This window comes from Dama dama, chromosome 20, assembly GCF_033118175.1.
Source record: "Dama dama isolate Ldn47 chromosome 20, ASM3311817v1, whole genome shotgun sequence".
Classification (NCBI taxonomy): domain Eukaryota; kingdom Metazoa; phylum Chordata; class Mammalia; order Artiodactyla; family Cervidae; genus Dama; species Dama dama.
Window position 1 is genome coordinate 20902073 of NC_083700.1, and position 19668 is coordinate 20921740.

Consider the following 19668-nt stretch of genomic DNA (forward strand, 5'->3'; position numbering starts at 1 on the left):
CCATGGACTGTAGCCCGCCAGGCTTCTCTTCCAAGGAATTTTCCAAGTAAGAATACTGAAGTGGGTTGCCATTTCCTACTCCAGGAGATCTTCCTGACCCAGGGATTGAACCTGTGTCTCCTGCATTGGCAGGTGGATTCTTTACCACCTAGCCACCAGGGAAGCCCCGGTTTCTCTTTCTCTGTCCATCTTCTCCTTTGTCTCCTGGGGGAGGGGTATACCCTCTTATCTTTACTTTTCAGGCCTGTCTATTCAGCTTCAGCCCCAAACGTCTCCTCCCACTGCTATCTTAAAGTTAACTGGTCTTCAGGGCTCTGAGGAATCATTTATAAAGTCTGGTGAGGACCTTGGGGAAGTCTAGGAAAATTGCCTGAGAAAAGGGCTCAGAAACTAAAGAAGGAGAGCCAAGTAAGACAGATCTGGGTAGGGGGTAGAGAGGTACCCAAAGTTTAGCTGGGGCCCAAAGAGGAGACACTGGAACCCTACTGGAAAAGGGAATCTGTGGAGGGCACTCAAGAAAGGTGGGGGCAACTTTGGAATTGGAGGGGGTTGCGGTGAGGGTGGGTGGGTTGTGGCAAAGGTGTAGAAAGGATATGACTTGCAAATAAAGGAGTTTACCCTTTGGCAAAGAATTAAAGGCTGGAGGGATTGCTGGAAACTGGAAAATCAGGCAAATCTGGGGCTGAAAAAGGCTAGAGAGTCCCCTGGGTACTGGTTCAGTGCTGAGGGGCCAGGGGGTGGGCCAACAAGTCTCATTTCCCCAGTATTGGCCTGGGCTGGGGGGGTCCACTACAAAAGCAAAGGAAAAGTCGGAAATCAGACAGTTTCTGCCTCTCTACCTCTCCAGATAGGGTCTTCAGTGAGCAAAGTGAAAGGAAAGTGAAGTCACTCAGTGACCCCATGGACTATAACCTACCAGGCTCCTCTGTCCATGGGATTTTCCAGGCAAGAGTACTGGAGTGGGTTGCCTTTTCCTTCTCCAGGGGATCTTCCTGACCCAGCAATTGAACCTGGGTCTCCCACATTGCAGGCAGACGCTTTACCATCTGAGCCACCAGGGAAGCCAGAAAAGGGAGAGGGTGCTAAGAGGTTTGGTTGAAGTGAAACTCGTTCAGTTGTGTCTGACTCTTTGTGACCCCATGGACTATAGAGTCCATGGAATTCTCTAGGTCAAAATACTGGAGTGGGTAGCCTTTCCCTTCTCCAGAGGATCTTCCCAACCCAGAGATGGAACCCAGGTTTCCCACATTGCAGGCAGATTCTTTACCAGCTGAACCAAGATCTCAAACTGGGTGAGTGAGAAATCATATTCTTTCCTAAGAAAACTGTCAAAACACCTGAACTTGACTAGATAAACTCTGAAACAAGCTGCCCTCAGAGGTTCTAACTGTGACGGTATAAAAACACCAACATTTCATTAAGGTAAAAAATGGTTACCTCTGCTAGGCGGGCCCTCTCTCTAAACAAACCCTCAAACACATCTTAGTCACACTCTGTCCTCCTTAGGAATCAAGGCCAGTTTTCTAGGATAAACATGTTACATCTTCCTGAAACATCAATTTTACCAGTCTAGGGGAAAAACATTTTATTTTTTTGGGGGGGAACATTTTAAAATATGAATTTGAACACGGGTAAGTAGTGGTCTACATGAAAACTCAAATACGTTTTACACAGCAAAAGTTGGGGACTGGCTCCTTCAGAGTCTGCCGGCAGTAGGGTATGTGTGCCACTGGGGGTAGATTTTACAGCACTGGTGTGGAAACGGTGGGGATTTTAAGGCCGGGCTGGAGTGGGGGACGCCCTAGGGGTCCCAGCCGAATCTCGAGGGCCCATTGCCCAGGTCGGTCCTGGAGAGGTGCTGGGCCTCGGCGCGCGGCCCTTGGGAAGGACCCGCAGGGGCTGCGCGGGCGGGGGGCAGAGGCGCCCTCTTCCCTCCGCTGCCCGGTGGGGGGCTGGAGGTGGGAAGTGTGGCCATCGGTCGGGCCGCTGAGAGAACTGGGGGCCGCAGCCGGCCGGAGGGCGAGGGCCGCAGTTGGGGGCTGCCGGGGTGGTGCAGGGGTACGACCGTTCCGCGCCCCGAGCCCCTCGCGGGTTTGTCCCGGGGTCCTCGAAGCGCGCCCCCAACCGAGACCAGAGGCTGGGAGACCCCACACTGCCTCCCTCATCGGGGGCTTCTTCCCCCCGGTGCAGCGCCTGCAGTGGGGCTCCGCCGCCCGCCGGGTGCAGCGAGGGCTCGGCTCCCCAGGTTCCGCCACCCGCCCCCGGCCGGGGAGGGGGTGGTGGCAGGCGGCGGGGGCTGGGCGCGGCTACCCCGCGCGGAGGCCGGGGCCCCGCAGCCCGCCCGCCCTCCTCTCCCCTTCCGTCGCCGGGCCGTAGGCCCACGCCCAGTCTCCCGGCTCCTGTGTTGCTCGCGGCCTTTCTTTCCCGGGCTGGCTGGGCTCGCTCTCGGCTCGGCTGGGCTCGGGAGGCGGCGGGAGGAGGAGGAAGGAGGGAGGGAGCGGGCAGGCGGGCGGGCGGAAGGGGGAGGAGAGGAGCGAGCGGAGCCAGTCCGGAGGGGGCCCGGAGCTCGGACGAGGGGAGAGACGGAGCAGCGGCTCCCGGCCGGGCCAGCTCCGCGACGCCGCCGCCGCCGCCGCCGCCGAGTGAGTCGGGACCCGCGCCCGGGAGTCCGCGGCGCCGAGCGCTGGGGTGGGGCGGCACGGGGCGCGGAAAAGTTGGGAGAACTGCGGGGGCCGCGAGGACGCTGCTCGGCGGACAGGGCCTGGCGGGGCCGGGAGCGGGCCGTGGAGGGGAGCGGGGCGCGGGGGCACACGCTCGGGCGGCCGGGCGCTCGGCGCCGCCGCTGGCTCAGGGGCCTCTGCCCGGCGCGCTCATGGCGGCGGGCCTGGCTGAGGGCGGGCCGGAGCGCCTCGCGGGAGCGGCCGGGCCCCCAGCGCCGCCGGAGGGCAGGCTGGCCGGGCGCCCGGGCGTCCTCGAGCGCGCCGCCCGGAGCCCGGAGGAGTCCTCCTGGGCAACAGGTAGGAGCTGGGAGGCCCCTAGGAGCTGGGGACGCGGGGCTGCCCACGGACGGAGCCCCCGGAGCCTTTTGTTGGGGAGGAGAAAGTCCGGTGAGCACTTGCTCGGGAGCCCGCTGGCTGGCCGAGAGCCCGCAGCGCGGCCCCTGGCTGGGGGATCCCGTGTCTAGGGTGAGAGGAGAGTTGAAGGGTCTTGCTTTTTCTAATCGGTTCACTGTGCCCACTCCCGGAGGGAGGTCAGAGCGTCCATGTGCTTAACGGGAAACAGGAAGGAGTGGCTCGGAGTGTCTGCCCCTGGCCCCCGCCCCGTGGCTAAGGCTCTTATACCGTTATGGGGTGTGTGGGGTAGGGGGAGCTGCTGGTGAAACTGGTTTTCTGGGCCTCACCTTGCTAATTTCTGGCCCGGAGGCTCTGTGGCAAGTAGGTTAATTGCACATGTGTGGTGTTAATCTTTGGCCTGAGTTTAGAAGTTCACTTCCTAAGGTAGACTCTTGGTGTCAAAATCTGATCCTTCACCTGAGTTGCCAGGTACAGGAGATAGGGGGTTCTGAGGATCCTGAGGAATGGAGTGAGCCCCCCTTTCCGGAGAGGTGAATCAGGAAAGGCCTCCAGCAGGCAGTCGCTCCCACATCTGTGTTAGCAGAGGTTGCAGCCCCATAGCAGAGTCCAGGTGGCTGGGCCTAATGTGGGTGGCTGACTGGGCTTGTGATGGGGCCCCTAAGGGTAAGGACTTGTCTGCAGCCTCCTGCCTCAGGGCCTGACCCTAATCATGCAGTGACCTGCACAAACCCTGTTTTGAAGAGAGAGAGTTCCTTGTCTTCCTTGGTACCCCACAATCCACTCCCTTCACTCGGGCCTCTGGCCAGCTCTCCCCCTGGGAGGGAGGGCCTCCACTTTCCTCCGGCACCGGCCACAGGCTGGCCAATCCTTCACTGTGCTTTTAGCATGGCCCCCACTCCCATCCCCATCTACTTCTTGAACTTGCCAGTCATTCCCTTCCCCTACGGGCTCATGCAATCTTTGGCTGTGTTGGGGCCGTAGAAAAAAACTGAAATTTTGAGGTGCGGAGAGATGACACACCTCTTCTCGGCTTTCTAGTTTGTGACCTGGTGTAGCTGCCTGAATACGTTTTCAACAAGGTGGACTATTCAGGTCCTCTTCCACTTCTTTCCACTTCTTTTTTGTAGTCCCTCGGGCTCCAGTGAAAGCTGGGAGCCTCTGGGATCCTGTCTTTGTCACTCTCTCTTCCCTTACTGATCGTATTGTATCTTCTTCAATTATTTCTCCAAACTCGGAGAGCCTTTGGGACTGTTATCACGTTGAGTCTGTGAGATCTCTTCCTCATAGCCTCAAACTTCTGCCCTCCTAGCAGCCTCGGTCTACAAGTCCCCTTGGGGACTCTTTGCCCCTTTTCATCTGTCTGAGGGTCTGGGATGGGTCAGTCAGAGTTGGAGCAAAAGGTAGCAGCTGGGTGGAGCTCTGTTCAAGTTCCTGGTAACCTGATGCCCACGAAATCCCTGCTCCACTGGCTGTTCTCCAGCCTGTGCCTCATAAAGTGGTGTCTGTGTCTCTGAGGCAGGTGTATTTGTGCATGAGAGAGACAGAAACACATGCACACACCCTATTGTCTCTTCATGTGTGTGTGGGAGTAAATCATTTGAGTGAAAAAATACCAATAGGTGTGATTTTCCTCACCAGGAAATTAAGTAATGTGACCCAGAAATCAAGGGTGTCTCCCTGTCACAAAGGCACATCCCCTTTTCTTGACCCACCTTTTTGTTTGTGGGATCCATTGCTTGGCTTGGTGTGCCAGGGACGCCACTAGGAGTGGACTGGTTTGTTCTGTGGGGATGGGTGTGTGCAGCCGGCGGGCCTGGCCCGGGAGCCCCGGTTGTCTTCCCTTCCCCGTCACATGGAGTCCGAAGTCCTGACCCTGCTGAATCTGGTGCCTCTTCCTGCTGGGCTAGGTCCCAGGGGGTGAGGGGCAGGGTTGAGGCCACCGCTCCTCTGCTAATGCAAGTGCTGGACAGGAGGGGAGGGCTGTGGTCACAGAAAGCCTGAAACCCGGGTGTGAGAGAGGCCCCATTCAGAACTCCCGACACATCACACTCTCTGCTCACACTGTCTTCTGTTCTCCCTGCTGGGAGCAGGCAGGGGCCAGGTGCTATCTTGTCCTGGGATTGAGATAGTTGCACTGTCCAGGAGCTTGCCTTTGACCCATTTCTGACTTTTTGCCTGCTTCTGCAGCTCCTCACCTTTGTAAGCATGAGGCATTCCTGGGCTCCCGGGAGTCACAGAGAGGGACTCTACTCTTAGCCTCCAGGATCCCAGCCAGCCCTCTGAATCTTTAATCCTCAAAATATCTGTGACAAAAGAAACTTACCTGCCGGTTTCCACTGACCAGGGTAGGAATGGGGCCCAATGTCTAGGCCCGACAGTACCCTTGGCTTTAGTCCTCAATGGAGGACAAATTGGGCTCCAGGGGACTGGCAGTCAGGTGACTGAGTCAGGTCTGTTTCTTCACCTCCAATCAGACTAAGCGAAGGAGGCGGCAAGAGGAACCGGAGGTGTGCCACCACATGTAGGCTCTCTGCCTTGTCTCTTCTCTACAACTTCTCAAAGAAAAAAGTGTGTCTGTGTGCACTGTCGTCTGGGGAGAGTTCTACTGTGATAACTGTGTTTAGTTTTGTTCAGTTCCAAAGGCTTCCATCTCTTTAACTAATTAAATATTTATTCTGGCCAAGGTGGAGAGGGAAGGGGCAGTGTCCTCAGGAGCTGAGGCCTGGAATGTGTGTGTGTGTGTGTACATATGTGTGTACGTTCGTGTGCTGTTGGGGGCGGGTGGAGCTGAAACTCCTTTACTGTCAGGGCTGCCCTCTGCTTTCATCTGAAAGAGCAGTGACCAGGAGTGGGGACAAGAGGGTAAAGTCCTTGAGCTGAAATACTGACCCGTGACAGGCTGAGAGGGATTTCGCAAGTGCTTCTCTGGTGGGTGGGGGCGGAGCTGTTGGAGGAGCAGCCCAGCTCAGCTGTGATATGATCAGCCTTCAGCAAGGCACCGGTTGGTCTCCAGTTCACAGTAGAGAACAATCTCCCAACTCTCTTTCCTCCGCAGCTGGGAGGGGACCACCTTCCTTCTGTGTCAGCTTTTAGTCTCAAGGCCAGCCTGGAGACCGCCCACCTGGCCTCCCTCCTGGGAGGATGAGGGCCTGGTAGCCTGGAAACTTTGCCTGTCATCCTACTGGGTTCACTGCTGAGTCCTAGGACTGCCGATTGTTGTGTGGACCAGCATCGCTGATTCTACAGGATCATCTTGCTGCTTCTCTCAGCTCCAAGCAGCTGCTGTCCCTGCGTGAGCCTCAGATCGTACCCTCCTTCATTCGGGTATCCAAGTGGTCACCACCACCCTGTAGATCCTTTTTCTTTCCATGGACAAAACAGGGGCGGGAGGTGGTACAAAACAGCAGCTCTTTGCTGAGCACTGAGGGTATTTGTGATGGGTGTTCCCTGAGCAGACTAGTATTTTATTTTCTAGAGGAGCCTTAATACAAAATAACTCCTAATTCTACCAGATGTCTTAATCTGCTGTATCGACTCTCTATCCTCCAACCCCCAACTCCCTGCAGCCTTGTCTTCATTTTATTTCTGAGAATAGGCTTCACATACAGTTCTTCTGCCTTATGTTTGGGAATGGATGGCTTGGGCATGGGCTCTTAAGCTTGTGTGCAATATTTTGATGTCCATTGATTGTCCTTGAGCTCAGCACTATTTGGGGGCATAATTTTGGTTTATTCTGGCCTCTTAATTTTCCCTAGGACCTGCTGCCCCAGTGGGTTATAGGGAAGGGGGAGGAACGTCTTGCCCCAGCCCTGCAACCCTTTCTTGGGCTCCCTGGCAAGGAAGCTTCCAGTTATGGGTTGATTTGGGAGCTCTGGTGGTTCAGATGGTAAAGAATCTGCCTGCAGTGCAGGAGACCTGAGTTTGATCCCTGCATCAGGAAGATCCCCTGGAGAAGGGATGGCTACCCACTCCTGTATGCTTACCTAGGGAGTTCCATGGACAGAGAAACCTGGCGGGCTACAGTCCATAAAGTTACAAAGAGTCAGATATGACTGAGTGACTAACACTTGGGAGCTCTAGGAAGAGGTTGGAGGGTGGGGGGAAGGGAGGATGACTGTGACTTAAGATTTTTGGCCACGGGCTTCTAGGGCTAGATCCTGTCTAGTTTCCATGTGAGAATAGCAAAATGATGGGGAGACCCCAAGGTTCTTGAATCTAGGGAATCAGAACTTTTAGGGGATGTTAGCATCACCTTTGGTTGATATTAAGAGTAACTGTTAGAACGAGAAAGCCACCATGTTACACATGGGCACACTGATTTGTCCACATGGCAAGACCAGAGCCCAGGGCTTGAGTCTTTGCCCCTGCTCTTTTTGTTACACTGTGAAAACTGTCATCTGTCTCTTTTCACACTGCTGCCTGCTTTGATGCCCTCTACTTCTCCCTTCCTCACTCAGGATGCTCCAGATCTTACATGACTACTTCTGGTGGGAACGGCTGTGGCTCCCTGTGAACTTAACCTGGGCTGATCTAGAAGACCGAGATGGACGTGTCTACGCCAAAGCCTCCGACCTCTATATCACACTACCCCTGGCCTTGCTCTTCCTCATCATTCGATACTTCTTTGAGCTGTGAGCATACCAACCTACCCCCATGCCTTCCCTGGCTCCCAGCCGCAGTTTCTTGTACTTCAAGTTTGTCTCTTGCTGTTTAATTGGTCCTGCACACTGGTGTTCTCACCACCCAGGTCCCTGCCTACTGTGTGCCCCCCACTAAAGGCAGCATTGTCTTTCTGAGGGCTCAGCACCCCCAGGCCCATTCCTTCAATGGTTGTTTGTTCTTGCCTTCCACCCGCCTGGTGGCTAGTGAACACAGGCAGCTTTGTCAGCTATGGGCAGCCCAAGGCAGCCAGAGAGGGGGTTTGCTGGGAAACTGAGGCCCAGGATAAAGTTGCCTGAGCTTGCAGTATCCCCCTCCAGGTCCCCTAGTTTAGGGGCTACCAGGCTTGCCTGCTTTAAGAGAGTCAGACACCCCTCACTCCTATCCCTTCCCCAGTTATGTGGCTACACCATTGGCTGCCCTCCTGAATGTCAAAGAGAAAACCCGGCTGCGAGCACCTCCCAACCCCACTTTGGAGCATTTCTACATGACCAGTGGCAAGCAGCCCAAACAGGTATGAGCTGCAGACCCTGTTCTGGGAGTTACTGAGTCCTGGTAGGGAATGAGGAGTTATGGGGTCAAGAGATGGGAAGGCATCTCCCCTTCCCTTCAGACAGGGCCGACTTGGGTCATTACTGGCAGAGGGATGGGAAGGGCGAGTGAGGCTGAACATAATGGGCTTCTCACTCCACCTAGGCAGATGTAGAGCTTCTGTCACGGCAGAGCAGGCTCTCTGGCCGCCAGGTAGAGCGCTGGTTCCGCCGCCGTCGCAACCAGGACCGGCCCAGTCTCCTCAAGAAGTTCCGAGAGGCAAGGTAGGGGAAGTTGACGCAAGAGAAACTGGGTGGCAGAGGAAGGTCTGACGTGTTTTGCTGGGAGGGGTGGGCCACAGCTGTACATGGAGAGAGTATTCCCAGGTGAGGAAGGACATTGGTTGAATACATCCTTGAGAGGGTATCCAGTGGGAGGGACTTAGGGGTTGGTTGGAGGGCTGTGCCATTCTTCCATTCCACTCTCCTAGCCATTTCTGCTTTCTCTTCCAGCTGGAGATTCACATTTTACCTGATTGCTTTCATTGCTGGCACGGCTGTCATTGTAGACGTGAGTGGGGATTACTGGGCGGGGGTGGGGGTGGGGGAGTAGGGTCTCTGGCAAGGTGGGGTGAGGCCCAGAATTTAGGTGCCTCCTCCTTTAACCTCTCACCATCTCTCTGCAGAAACCCTGGTTCTATGACCTGAGGAAAGTTTGGGAGGGATATCCCATACAGGTACATGATGGGTCCTGATTCCTTGTATGGGGTAATTAATCCTTATGTGGGGTGAGAATCAGTGTAGGATAGGATTAGGACATACACATCCTTGTGAAGAGTTGATCTCAGACATGTGGCAGAAGGGACTGCAGTCATAGTGTTAATAGGTGCAAGGAGGGCTGGGTTTGGAGAGGTGAGACCATTGGGTCCAGTGGCTCTGGGGTCCGTTAACCTTCTTCTTTTCTTTCTCAGAGCATCATCCCTTCCCAGTACTGGTACTACATGATTGAACTGTCTTTCTACTGGTCCTTGCTCTTCAGCATTGCTTCTGATGTCAAGCGAAAGGTGGGTCATGGGGCTGTGCCATTGAGTAGGAGCCAAAATGAAGCCCGGTATGAACCACCTCCCCTTTGACTTCCGGGTGCTTTGGATGGAGTGGTGGGATAAGTGGAATTAAAGACGAGGGGGAAGAACGGAAGCTAGGGAACAGGAAACAGTCCTCTGGAGGCTGCATCTTTTCTACAGGATTTCAAGGAGCAGATCATCCATCACGTGGCCACCATCATCCTCATTAGTTTCTCCTGGTGTGCCAATTACGTCCGAGCAGGGACTCTTATCATGGCTCTGCATGACTCTTCTGACTACCTGCTAGAGGTCAGGCTTCCTGGGCATTTCTTCAAGCCTAGAGACCCTGGTGCAGGTTCTTCTGTCCCTCTACCCTCTTTTTGGGGTAGTGGTGGGTGGGGGTGGATGTTCCTGGGACCAAGGAGGTGGGGGCACAGAGCCAGTGTGGTAAGTGGGACGTATGTATGAATGTATATGGGAGTCAGGAGCCCGTGATGATAGGTGGGGGCTATCTACACAGTCAGCCAAGATGTTTAACTATGCGGGATGGAAAAACACCTGCAACAACATCTTCATCGTCTTCGCCATTGTCTTCATCATCACCCGACTGGTCATCCTGCCCTTCTGGTGAGTAGGATACCAGATTAGACTCCTGTTTGAAGAAATCAGGAATCTTCTCCCCAGCCCCGTTTGTCTCCCCAGTCTTGACCCGCTCCTTTCTGTGTTAACAGTTCTTGTCTTTCCCCATCCCAAGGATCCTGTACTGCACGCTGGTGTACCCACTGGAGCTCTATCCTGCCTTTTTTGGCTATTACTTCTTCAATTTCATGATGGGAGTGCTACAGCTGCTGCATATCTTCTGGGCCTACCTCATTTTGCGAATGGCCCACAAGTTCATAACTGGAAAGGTGATGGTCTGTCCCCATTCTGTAGGCCCTACTGTCCTCAACTCTAGGAACGGCCCAAATTCCCTCCCATATCAGCAACCCTCTAAAACCTACTGTGGGGCCCCTGGGTATAGCTGGAAAAAGCCCAAGGCAGTCCCTTGGGGGTTTGTAACCCTGCTCATCCTCTTAACAGGTAGTAGAAGATGAACGCAGTGACAGGGAAGAAACGGAGAGCTCAGAGGGGGAGGAGGCTGCAGCTGGGGGAGGAGCAAAGAACCGGCCCCTAGCCAATGGCCACCCCATCCTCAACAACAACCATCGTAAGAATGACTGAACCATTGTCCCTGCTGCCCCTCAGATTAAAGTATAAAGCCAAGGAAATACCCCACCCTCCCCACAGGGTCACTTTAAGCTCTGGGGAGAAGGAGAAAGCAAGAGGAGCGTGTTCTCTGTGCCACCCTGCTTCTGTCACCCAGTTGCCTTTAAACCAAATTCTAATCAGCCTATCTCCAGGAATGGGGAGGTTGGTTATATCCTTTGTTGGGGGAGGGGGGTTGGTATTATTTTCCAAGTTGTCCTTTCTATTGATTTTGAGACCTTTCCTCAGTTCTGGGGGTGGGAGTTATAATTCACATTCCTTACTCTTCAGAATCTGGCCCTGTCTGCCTGCCTTTGACTCCCTGACCTCCAGAGCCAGGGTCGTGCCTTACTGTCCCACCTGTGGGCCTCATTCTGCCAAAGTTGGACCAAGGCTCACCTTTCTAATCTCCCTAACTTGGACCAGAAACCAAAGCTGAGCTGACTTCTAACTTTTTCCCTTCTAAGATCCAAATGAACCGAGTGTAGGCGGGTGCACATGACCCTTATCCTACCTCTGCCAAAAAGTGGGGGCCACAATGTGGACTGCTCAGACAGTCTTCTGTTACTTCTCTGCCAGCTGTCCCTGTAGTCACAGGTCCAAGATCTTACTGCCTCCTTTCTCTGGCCTCTTTCCCTAGGCTAGCTGGTTTGGAGTAGAATGGCAACTAGTTCTAATTTTTATTTATTAAACATTTGGGGTTTGGGTTTTAAAGCCTGAATTACAGCTAGCACCTGGCATTTCAGCAGAGGGACCACTTCAGACCAAAATGTACTGTTAATGGTTTTTTTTAATTAAAATATATTAAAGATTAAGTAAAACATGGCAACAAGTGTTTAGACTCTTAAGAACTGAGAAGAGTGATCAACTAAATAAACTAAGGTAGTCTTCCTCATGCCTTCCTCCTGGTTATATAACATTAAAAAATATTACATGGCAAATAAGAGAAAGCGAAAGTAGAGAAGGGTCAGGACTAATGACAGCTGCCTGTTGGGAAGGATGGGAAACTCATCTCTCATCAAGGCCTAAAACTGGGAGCTGAGGGAAAGAAATCAAATCACAGTCTTAGTTTTAACATCTTGTTAAAAGACTTTCAAGAAACAATACAAACCAGGGATAGTAAAATACACAGCCCTCATTCTAGGAATAGTCTGTCAGAAGAATGAACACTTGAACAAATGTAGGATGGGAGGGGTGAGCCACAGGAGGACTGAAGGGATGTCAGGCCCAGGTTAGAGTGGTAACCTCTCCCACTCCCAGTGCCTCTGGAGGCAGGGGAGGGGCCCTGCCTGCTAGCACCACAATGGAAGGGGTCTCCTGATCCACAACCCCCATTTCTATCTACTAGAAGCTGGGGAGTAGCTAGACTAGAAACTTGGGGGTCAGAATTCAACAGTCAGGAAGACCCAGTTCCTGAGGACAGGGCAGTTCAGGAAGGTTCAGGAGGTTAGGAGGAAGGCTGTCCTCTAAAGAAGACGCCCTCTGCATTCAATGGCCCCGCAGCAGCAAAGCAGCTCCTTGCCTTCCACGCTGCCCACCTCATAGTTGTAGTCCCAGGTAAGCTCTGTGCCAGCCCGGATTCTCCTAAAGAGGAGGAGGAGGAAGGGGTGTGGTCAAACAGCAGAAACCCAGGCCTGTGATGACTGAATGTGCAGGGGGAGCTGGATCACGGATGGAAAAGAGGCCCTTTGAATGTCCTGGCCCCTCCCCAACCTGGGCTTTCCCCACCCACCCACCCCTTTCCTGATTCCCTCTTACTTGCTGGCAAAGAAGGCCACCCACGGGAAGCGGAGATCATGAGTATCCACGAAGACATTCTGGACAAACAGGTTGGGGCTGCAACTGTGCTGTAGGTTTAAGTACAGATTCACTTACGAACCAAGGAAACAGAATCTGGTTTTGTGGGGTGAGAGAGAGCTGGATGAAAACAATGCCATTTGATCCTCCGACAGCAACAGAAATTTTGAAAGCCACCTCTTTTAAGATCCTTTGTGATCAAGAATTTATAATGAGAAAAGGTGGGTTTATGTAGTTGCATTTAAAAAAAAACTAGAAATGTGAGGACTAGGGGATAACCAGCACATACAGGTGAGGAAAAGGGGTCTCACATTGAGGTAGCGGCCCAGGTTGCCTTCAAGCTTGGCATCGATGATGTAGCAAGACTCCTCCCCATCGTAGAATTGGCGTGTGTTCTTACGAACGGGTGCACTCTCCCCCTTTTCCACGGATGCCATGTTGGTTGATTTAATGGCAATCCCATGGGTTGATTTCAAAGCAAAACCCCGGGTTGATTTTACTGCCACTTGGCGCTTCATTGGACCTGGACAAGGAGAAGAACGGGACTAGAGCTACCCTACCTCATGAGTGGAACTTCTACTTCCTTTTTTTTTTCCTGCTTCCTTTTTTATCCCACCCAATGCACCTCAGGAATACCAGTAAGCTGGGACTCTGAGGCAAAGGCCCAAGGTGGCAGTTTTTCTCAAGCAGGATTAGAGCTGCTGGATACAGGAGCAGAGGGAAAAGAATAGGGAACTGGAAAGAAGAGAGGGAGGGGATATGTCACAAATTATTAACAGTTTAGCTGGGAGTCAGGGAGTCTTCCCAGGGATGCTTCAATTCTTAGGATCTGAATTCTCCCCCTACTGGTTCCTTCCTACTACCCCACAAATCCTTCGAGACTACCAGACATGTTCTTCTTGTCCTCAAAGTCATCCCCTTCAGAGCCAGAGGAGATGGTCTGGATATCATCACTGTCCACGGCTGTGGCTGAAGTCTGGCCAGCAGTGGGCTTCCGGCTGGTCCCACTTTCCCCCTCACTTTCTGTGCTGCTGGACAGGGTCAGGATATCCTGAGGAAGCAGAAGGGTGAAAAGAAGGAATAAGAGTAAATGGAGAGGGACTTCCCTGGTGGTCCAGTGGCTGGGATTCCACATTCCCAGCAGAGGGGGCCTGGCATGGATCCCTGGTAAGGGAACTGGATCCCACAAACTGCAACTAAAAAAGATTCTCCATGCTGCAAGGAAGATGGAAGATCCCGCATGCAGCAACTGGGACCCAGTGAAGCCAAAAAATATATATGTATTAAAAAACTGAGTAAATGGAAAGGGCCCCTTGGGATCCCTGCTTTTAGGTACAGTTAGGCGGGAAGGGGTTGAGACTATAGTGAGATTAGATGCTGGATGAAGTAAAACAAGGCAGGAAGTCAAGACCAGAGAAATAAGAAAATATCCAACAGCAATTATGGTGATAGACTTGATGACACGAGGAGAATGTTCCTTTACTCACACTCTAGAGTAAAACAGGAGGCTGGGTAAGGTACAGCTTGAGAAAGGTCACTTACATCAGGGTTTGACTGAGCAGAGGCCATGAGTCGTCGGCTCTGATGCATACTAGTCTTACTTGGTGGGCGGCGAAGTCCTTCAGGCTTCACAGGAGAAGGATTATAACCATAATTTCGAGAGCTTTCAGTAACTCTGATGGGAGAGGAAGACACGAGAGGGGTCAGGTTTACTGGCTGTTTCTTAGGCTGCTTTTGTAGGCTCGAGAGAAGGAAGATTTGGAAACAGGTAAAATAGCGAGGCACTTACATTGACATCCTGTTTCGGTCATCAGGGTCCTGGAAAACAGAGCGAGTGAATGGCTGAATGTTTACATGGTTCTAAATAATATATCCAACAACTGTAGACTTCACCTCAGATGACCTCTAAAGATATCAGCCAGCGAGAGGTACACTATCTAAAGTGGGATGTGTGTGGAGAAATTACTCTCCAACTTGAGAATAACGATCATTTTCATCAGGACGCCCCACTGGGAGGGGTCTTTAACCCTTCCCAATAATAGGACATTCCAAAATGTGCATGGAAAACACCCTGGGCAGAATATTCCAAGGACAAGGGACCGTTCACCACCCGTAATGTGGTAAGTTTCAACATCATTAAAAATACGTTAAGATCAATTCTTGTTTTTCTACTATAATGAAAGCAATGATGTAGATAAATTGAGGTGGCAGTTTTAAAAAATTACTTTTAAATCCTCCACTTTGGAATTAATCAGGTACTTTCCCCACAGCAGGCTGATTTTATTTATTTATTTTTTTTTTTAGCAGGCTGATTTTAAAATAATTTGGTTCTTTAAACAAACATGGGGTCACAAGAATCAGACATGACTTAGCAACTACACCACCATAGGAATGTATTAGGGGGAAGATTGATCAGGTTTGCCATAGAAATCCATCAAATAAATCACCTGCATATGAAGACTCATAGAAAGGGAATTCCTTGGCAGTCTATCCTGTGGTTAGAACTCTGTGCTTCCACTGCAGAGGACACAAGTTTGATCCCTGGTCAAGAAACTAAGATCCCCAAGCCATGTGGCATGGTCAAAAACAGTAACAAAAGCACTCATGGTCTCATGGTGAGATTGCATTAAGTCTGTCACCACATCAAACTTATATAACAGCCACAATTCTCAGAGTTCCTGCCACTGCTTACCTCCTTCTTGGCCTGCTTGATGTCTCCCTCATCCTTGAAGCCCAGCCCTGAGGTGGAAGCTTTCTCTGCTTCCCCTTTGCCTCCCCCGGTGCGGCCTTCCCCACCTTCACTAGTCTTGAAGGATGAACGGCTGTCAGAGTCAGCAAAGCCACCTTCACTGACACTGTTGCAGCTCAACCACGAGGCCACTTTGTTCTTAGGTGTCTCTTCAGAGGAAGGTGGATTGCAGCCACCTACAGGGATTGACGGAGGGACAGGAGTATGTGGGGGCCCCAGGTCTGGGGGGCGAGAGTCCTTGGAAGACATCTCAGACAGTCCGTTCTCCCTCTGGCCCCGGGTCTGCCGCCGGGTGGCGTAGCTGCGCCACACCGAGCTGGTGCTGAAGTCCTCGTCCTTACAGAAGTTGTCGTCCGAGCTGTCGTCATTGGACTCCTCGGGGTCCTCTGTGCCGCTGTTGCCATCTTCCTGGTCCTTCAAGTCTACACCACTGCTGTCAGAGGAACAGGGGGCATCACTCTCATACCCCTCCTTGAAGTTCTCCACGCTCTCAATATGGTCCAGATTGGCAAAGTACTCATCACCCATTTCTAGGCCCTCCTTGTCAGCAAAGTCATCTGTCAGGATCTTCCCTGAGAATGAAGAGAAAGCCTTCCAGGGTTATGAGGAGCTTTTAGAAAGAATAAAGTTCATTTCATCAATACCCAGCCCCACAGTACAGAGTCAAATCACATTCATTATGGTCTCTTGTTTCTCTCTGATGATACCTCCTCCTTAGTGTCTTAACTGTTGAGAGTAAGGGGAGCTTTAGATCTTGCCCTTTCTGCCACCCCATTCTTCCTAAGTTATGCTAAATCTCTGGGTGGAGTGATGTGGGAAAAAATGACACATGTCATTTTTTCTACTACCATGTCTGTCTCTGCTGAAACATGTCCACAATTTCATCCCTTTTCGTTCTTGGTCTCCTGAAGCACTTTTGACCCTTCCTGATCCACCCAGACAGGCACATCACTCATGTTCTTTATAGAAGAAAATCCTGGCTGCTTCTCTCTCCTAGTTCACAGGTTAAGCATTTTATTCTTAAATTCAACTTGTCTCTGATTCAATGTTCCACCATGTTCTCACCCCAGAAAGCAACCCTTTCATCACCAACCTGCATAAATACAGACAAAGGAGCCTTTGGCAATGTCATCCAAGCAACGGATACCCCAGCCCTTGTTCTGGGTCTTGAAGAGCTGCAGACGAACTTGCAGGCCATGCTGTACCAACCGGTTTGTGCACATGTTAGGGTCACATTTGCAGCGTTTGTTACACTCATAAACTCTGAGAGGAGGTCACAATAAAATCAATCATAACATGATCACTACAGCATCTGTTACATCCACAGAACTGTTACAATTTTTAAGGTGTCATCATTTATCAGGTAATGATCTAAATAAGCAGACTTATTGAACTGTCTATGCTCTTCGATTTGTTTGGAAAGATAGCTCAAAGAAATAACTCAGAAGGGGGAAAAGTGATTAATACAGATATTTATAGCACTAAAGACAGTTAACAGTGAATAAAAGAATGCCTAACACCTGGAGAAAAGCTAAGTGAACCAGGATGTGAATATGGATTAAGAGGCATTAAAATAAATCAGCCTGCAGAAACAGATACAATAAAATATATTTAAGGAAATCAGAAGCCCATATAATAAGATACTGAAAGGGCGCAAAAGATGAGGAACTGGAAGTTCACGGGACTCTTGCTTTTGGTAAAGTTGATTTTCAGTGAACATTTATTAAACACCAAGAGCTGTACTAGACAGTGGGAACACAGCAATGGAAAAGTCATGATCTCTCCTCTCAGGGAGCTCATTTCTATCTAGTTTAAGGTATTACAACTTAACTATTTAAAAAATAAACTATTGAAGTTAATCAGAGAGTTAGTAAATATCAACATTAAAGGAAGAGAACACACGGAGAACACTGTCATATTTTTAGGGAGTATCTTTATGCTCTACTTCATGTTACGATTTAACTTCTTATTTTCCTGGTATGTAAATTTAAGGAAGACAATTGCTTTTATAAAGATGACAACAGTACAGTCAGTTAATTGATGACATCAGTAAAATCTCTCTAGGCAAAGGTAACAGCAGCTTCTACTTACCAAGAATATATATTTTGTGTTTGGCATTATGTCAATGCTTTATATACAATTCTCTTATTCTATCCTTACAGCAGCCCTATGAAGGTATTTTTTTAACTTATGAAAACATTAAAGCATAATACACACAGAGAGAAGAATATGTAAAAGTCTACAGCTCAATGATTTTTCACAAACTGAACACACCATGTAACCAATACCACATCAAGAAACAACTTTGTTAGGTCTCTTAAAACTCTACTGGGGTTGGGAAGGTATTAATGTTCATATCCTCTGTTAACTAAAAGATCAGTTTGGAAAGGACAAGGCCAGAATACGAATTCAGGTGTAATCACTAACAAGGGCTTCCCTGGTGGCTCAGTGGTAAAGAACTTACCTGCCAATGTAGGAGATGCGGGTTCAATCCCTGGGTTGGTAAGATCCCTGGAGAAAGAAATGGCAACCCACCCCAGTAATCTTGCCTAGGAAATCCCATAGATGGAGGAGCCTTGTGGGATACAGTCCATAGGGTTGGAAGAGTCAGACAGGACTGAGTGACTGAACAACTACTAATCACTACCACATGAAACTTTCAGACTAGCTAAACACAGTATCATTCATCCCTTCAACAGAACTTAATGGTTACCATGTGCTGTGCACTGGGTAAAAATTTGCTGAGGATACAATGGTAAGCAAAAGAAACAAGGTTCCTGCCCTCATGGAGATTACCTCTTAATATAATGGAAAGAGACCAAAAACAAGTTAACAAAATGAAAGTTGTCACAGATACAATAAAAGGACAAACTCTGAATGAGAGAATTAAAGGAGTGAAAATGACCTAGTTTTAGAGTGACCAGGAAAGGTCTCTCTGAGGAGGTGAGAGCAAATCTGAGAGCTCAAGGTTAAAGAAGATAATCATGCAAACAACAGTGGAAGGATGCCCAGAAGAGGGCACAGTATGTACAAAGGCTCTCGAGGTAGGCTGGCAAACACTGGGTGAACTGGATCCAGGCACTGAAGAGTATCAGTGTGGCTGGAACAGTTTTGGAAGGATAGAGATAGGAAGGGGTCAGATAGTACACTATCTTGTGATCCAAAATTAGGAGTCAGAATAAAATCCAAAGTGCAGTGAAAAGCTCTTAAAGAGTTTTAAGCAAGGGAGGAACATATTTGTGGTTATGTGAAAATACTTTTATGAAACATTTTAAACATATAAAAAAGCTATAGGAACACTCACCGGCATTATCAAATCTAAACATTGTTACAGGATTCAATTTTATTACAAGTAAAACATAAATGATACAATGTAGCTAAAGCTAATAGCGGTCTTTCCTTTGCTTAGGAAATGCTTAATGCACTCAGCTTAAATCTATGTCCTGGTTTCTTCTGGTGACAGTCAGACACATGAGGCTTTCTATCAAACCCCCTTTCCCAAAAGTTTCTCCTGCAGCCAAGTCTGACCTGTAGAAAACAGTGGCTGTTTTCTACATCTGGTGCATAGCTGTCAGCCTGGAAGCCCCCTTGACTTCACTATCAGGTGGGATTCCCCTCACTCTTCTTTGGAACTGGATCCACTATTTCCCGGATCAGTATACGCCTTCCTCTCTCGTCTTTCCCCCTCACTTTAGTAAACATTTCCAGTAATTTTCTGAGAGGGGAAATAATGGAAAAATTTGAGGTATTTCATGTCTAAAAAAATGTTAGCCTACTTTAACCCACAACTGATAGTTTTCCTGGGTTTAGAACTCTAGGTTAGGAATAATTTTCCTGTGCTTCCCTGGTGGCTGAGTGGTAAAGAATCCACCGGGCAATGCAAGAGACACAGGTTTGCTCCCCGATCTGGGAAGATCCCACATGCCACAGAGCAACTAAGCCCATGCACCACAACTACTGCACCTGTGCTCTAAAGCCCAGGAGCGGCTACTAGCCCACGTGTACCAGACATCGTGCTGTGCCACCAGGAGAGGCCACCGTGGTAAGAGGCCTGAGCACTGCAACTAGTGGAGCATCCTCCTTGTCACAACTAGAAAAAAGCCTGTGCAGCAACGAAGACCCAGCACAGCAAAAAATAAACAAATAAAATTATATAATATATAAAAGAAAGAATTTTCCTTAGAATTTGGAATAGATTCCTTAATTGCCATCTAGCTACAGACATTATTTTAAGAAGGCTGAAGTCCCTCTGAATTCTTATTTGAGATATCTTTCTCTTATGTAGAAAGTTTTATTGTTTTCTTTTTGTCCTCAGTGTTCTGTGGATATAATGATCACGTTTTATCACGTGCTTTCGTGGGCCTCTATTTTCATCTGTAATGCTAGAACCTAACTTCACTTTGGAAACACAGACCTTTTCATTATGGGGAAACATCTGAATTATTTCACTGATCATTCTTCCCTCTTTGTCCTTTCTGTTAATTATGTATTTCTTATGTACTAGGCTAATTACGTCACATATGCATATACATCCAGCTTACCACTTTCTA

General features: G+C 49.9%; 2 protein-coding genes across 10 annotated transcripts in view; one reads left to right on the forward strand and one right to left on the reverse strand.

The window, feature by feature from the left end:
• The first annotated feature begins 2420 nt into the window (after nucleotides 1-2420).
• CERS2 (ceramide synthase 2) lies at nucleotides 2421-11404 on the forward strand. The gene is made up of 11 exons (XM_061120888.1): nucleotides 2421-2642; nucleotides 7532-7705; nucleotides 8130-8247; nucleotides 8430-8548; nucleotides 8777-8834; nucleotides 8950-9000; nucleotides 9235-9327; nucleotides 9508-9636; nucleotides 9848-9954; nucleotides 10082-10235; nucleotides 10408-11404. The coding sequence occupies exons 2-11, from the start codon at nucleotides 7533-7535 to the stop codon at nucleotides 10546-10548; spliced, it is 1143 nt and encodes a 380-aa protein (XP_060976871.1). The 5' UTR covers nucleotides 2421-2642; nucleotide 7532; the 3' UTR covers nucleotides 10549-11404.
• Nucleotides 11405-11637: 233 nt separating this feature from the next.
• Nucleotides 11638-19668, reverse strand: part of SETDB1 (SET domain bifurcated histone lysine methyltransferase 1) — a 28654-nt gene continuing 20623 nt past the window's right edge. For 5 of the 9 annotated variants that reach the window (XM_061120880.1, XM_061120879.1, XM_061120881.1 and 2 more), the window contains 8 exons: nucleotides 16212-16381; nucleotides 15062-15690; nucleotides 14159-14187; nucleotides 13912-14044; nucleotides 13255-13420; nucleotides 12681-12892; nucleotides 12331-12419; nucleotides 11638-12156 (listed from right to left, as the gene is read on the reverse strand). In XM_061120880.1, the coding sequence (XP_060976863.1) occupies nucleotides 12039-12156; nucleotides 12331-12419; nucleotides 12681-12892; nucleotides 13255-13420; nucleotides 13912-14044; nucleotides 14159-14187; nucleotides 15062-15690; nucleotides 16212-16381 (1546 nt within the window). In that variant the 3' untranslated portion in view covers nucleotides 11638-12038. The other 4 variants (XR_009689031.1, XM_061120883.1, XR_009689030.1 and 1 more) reach the window with 4 other exon arrangements.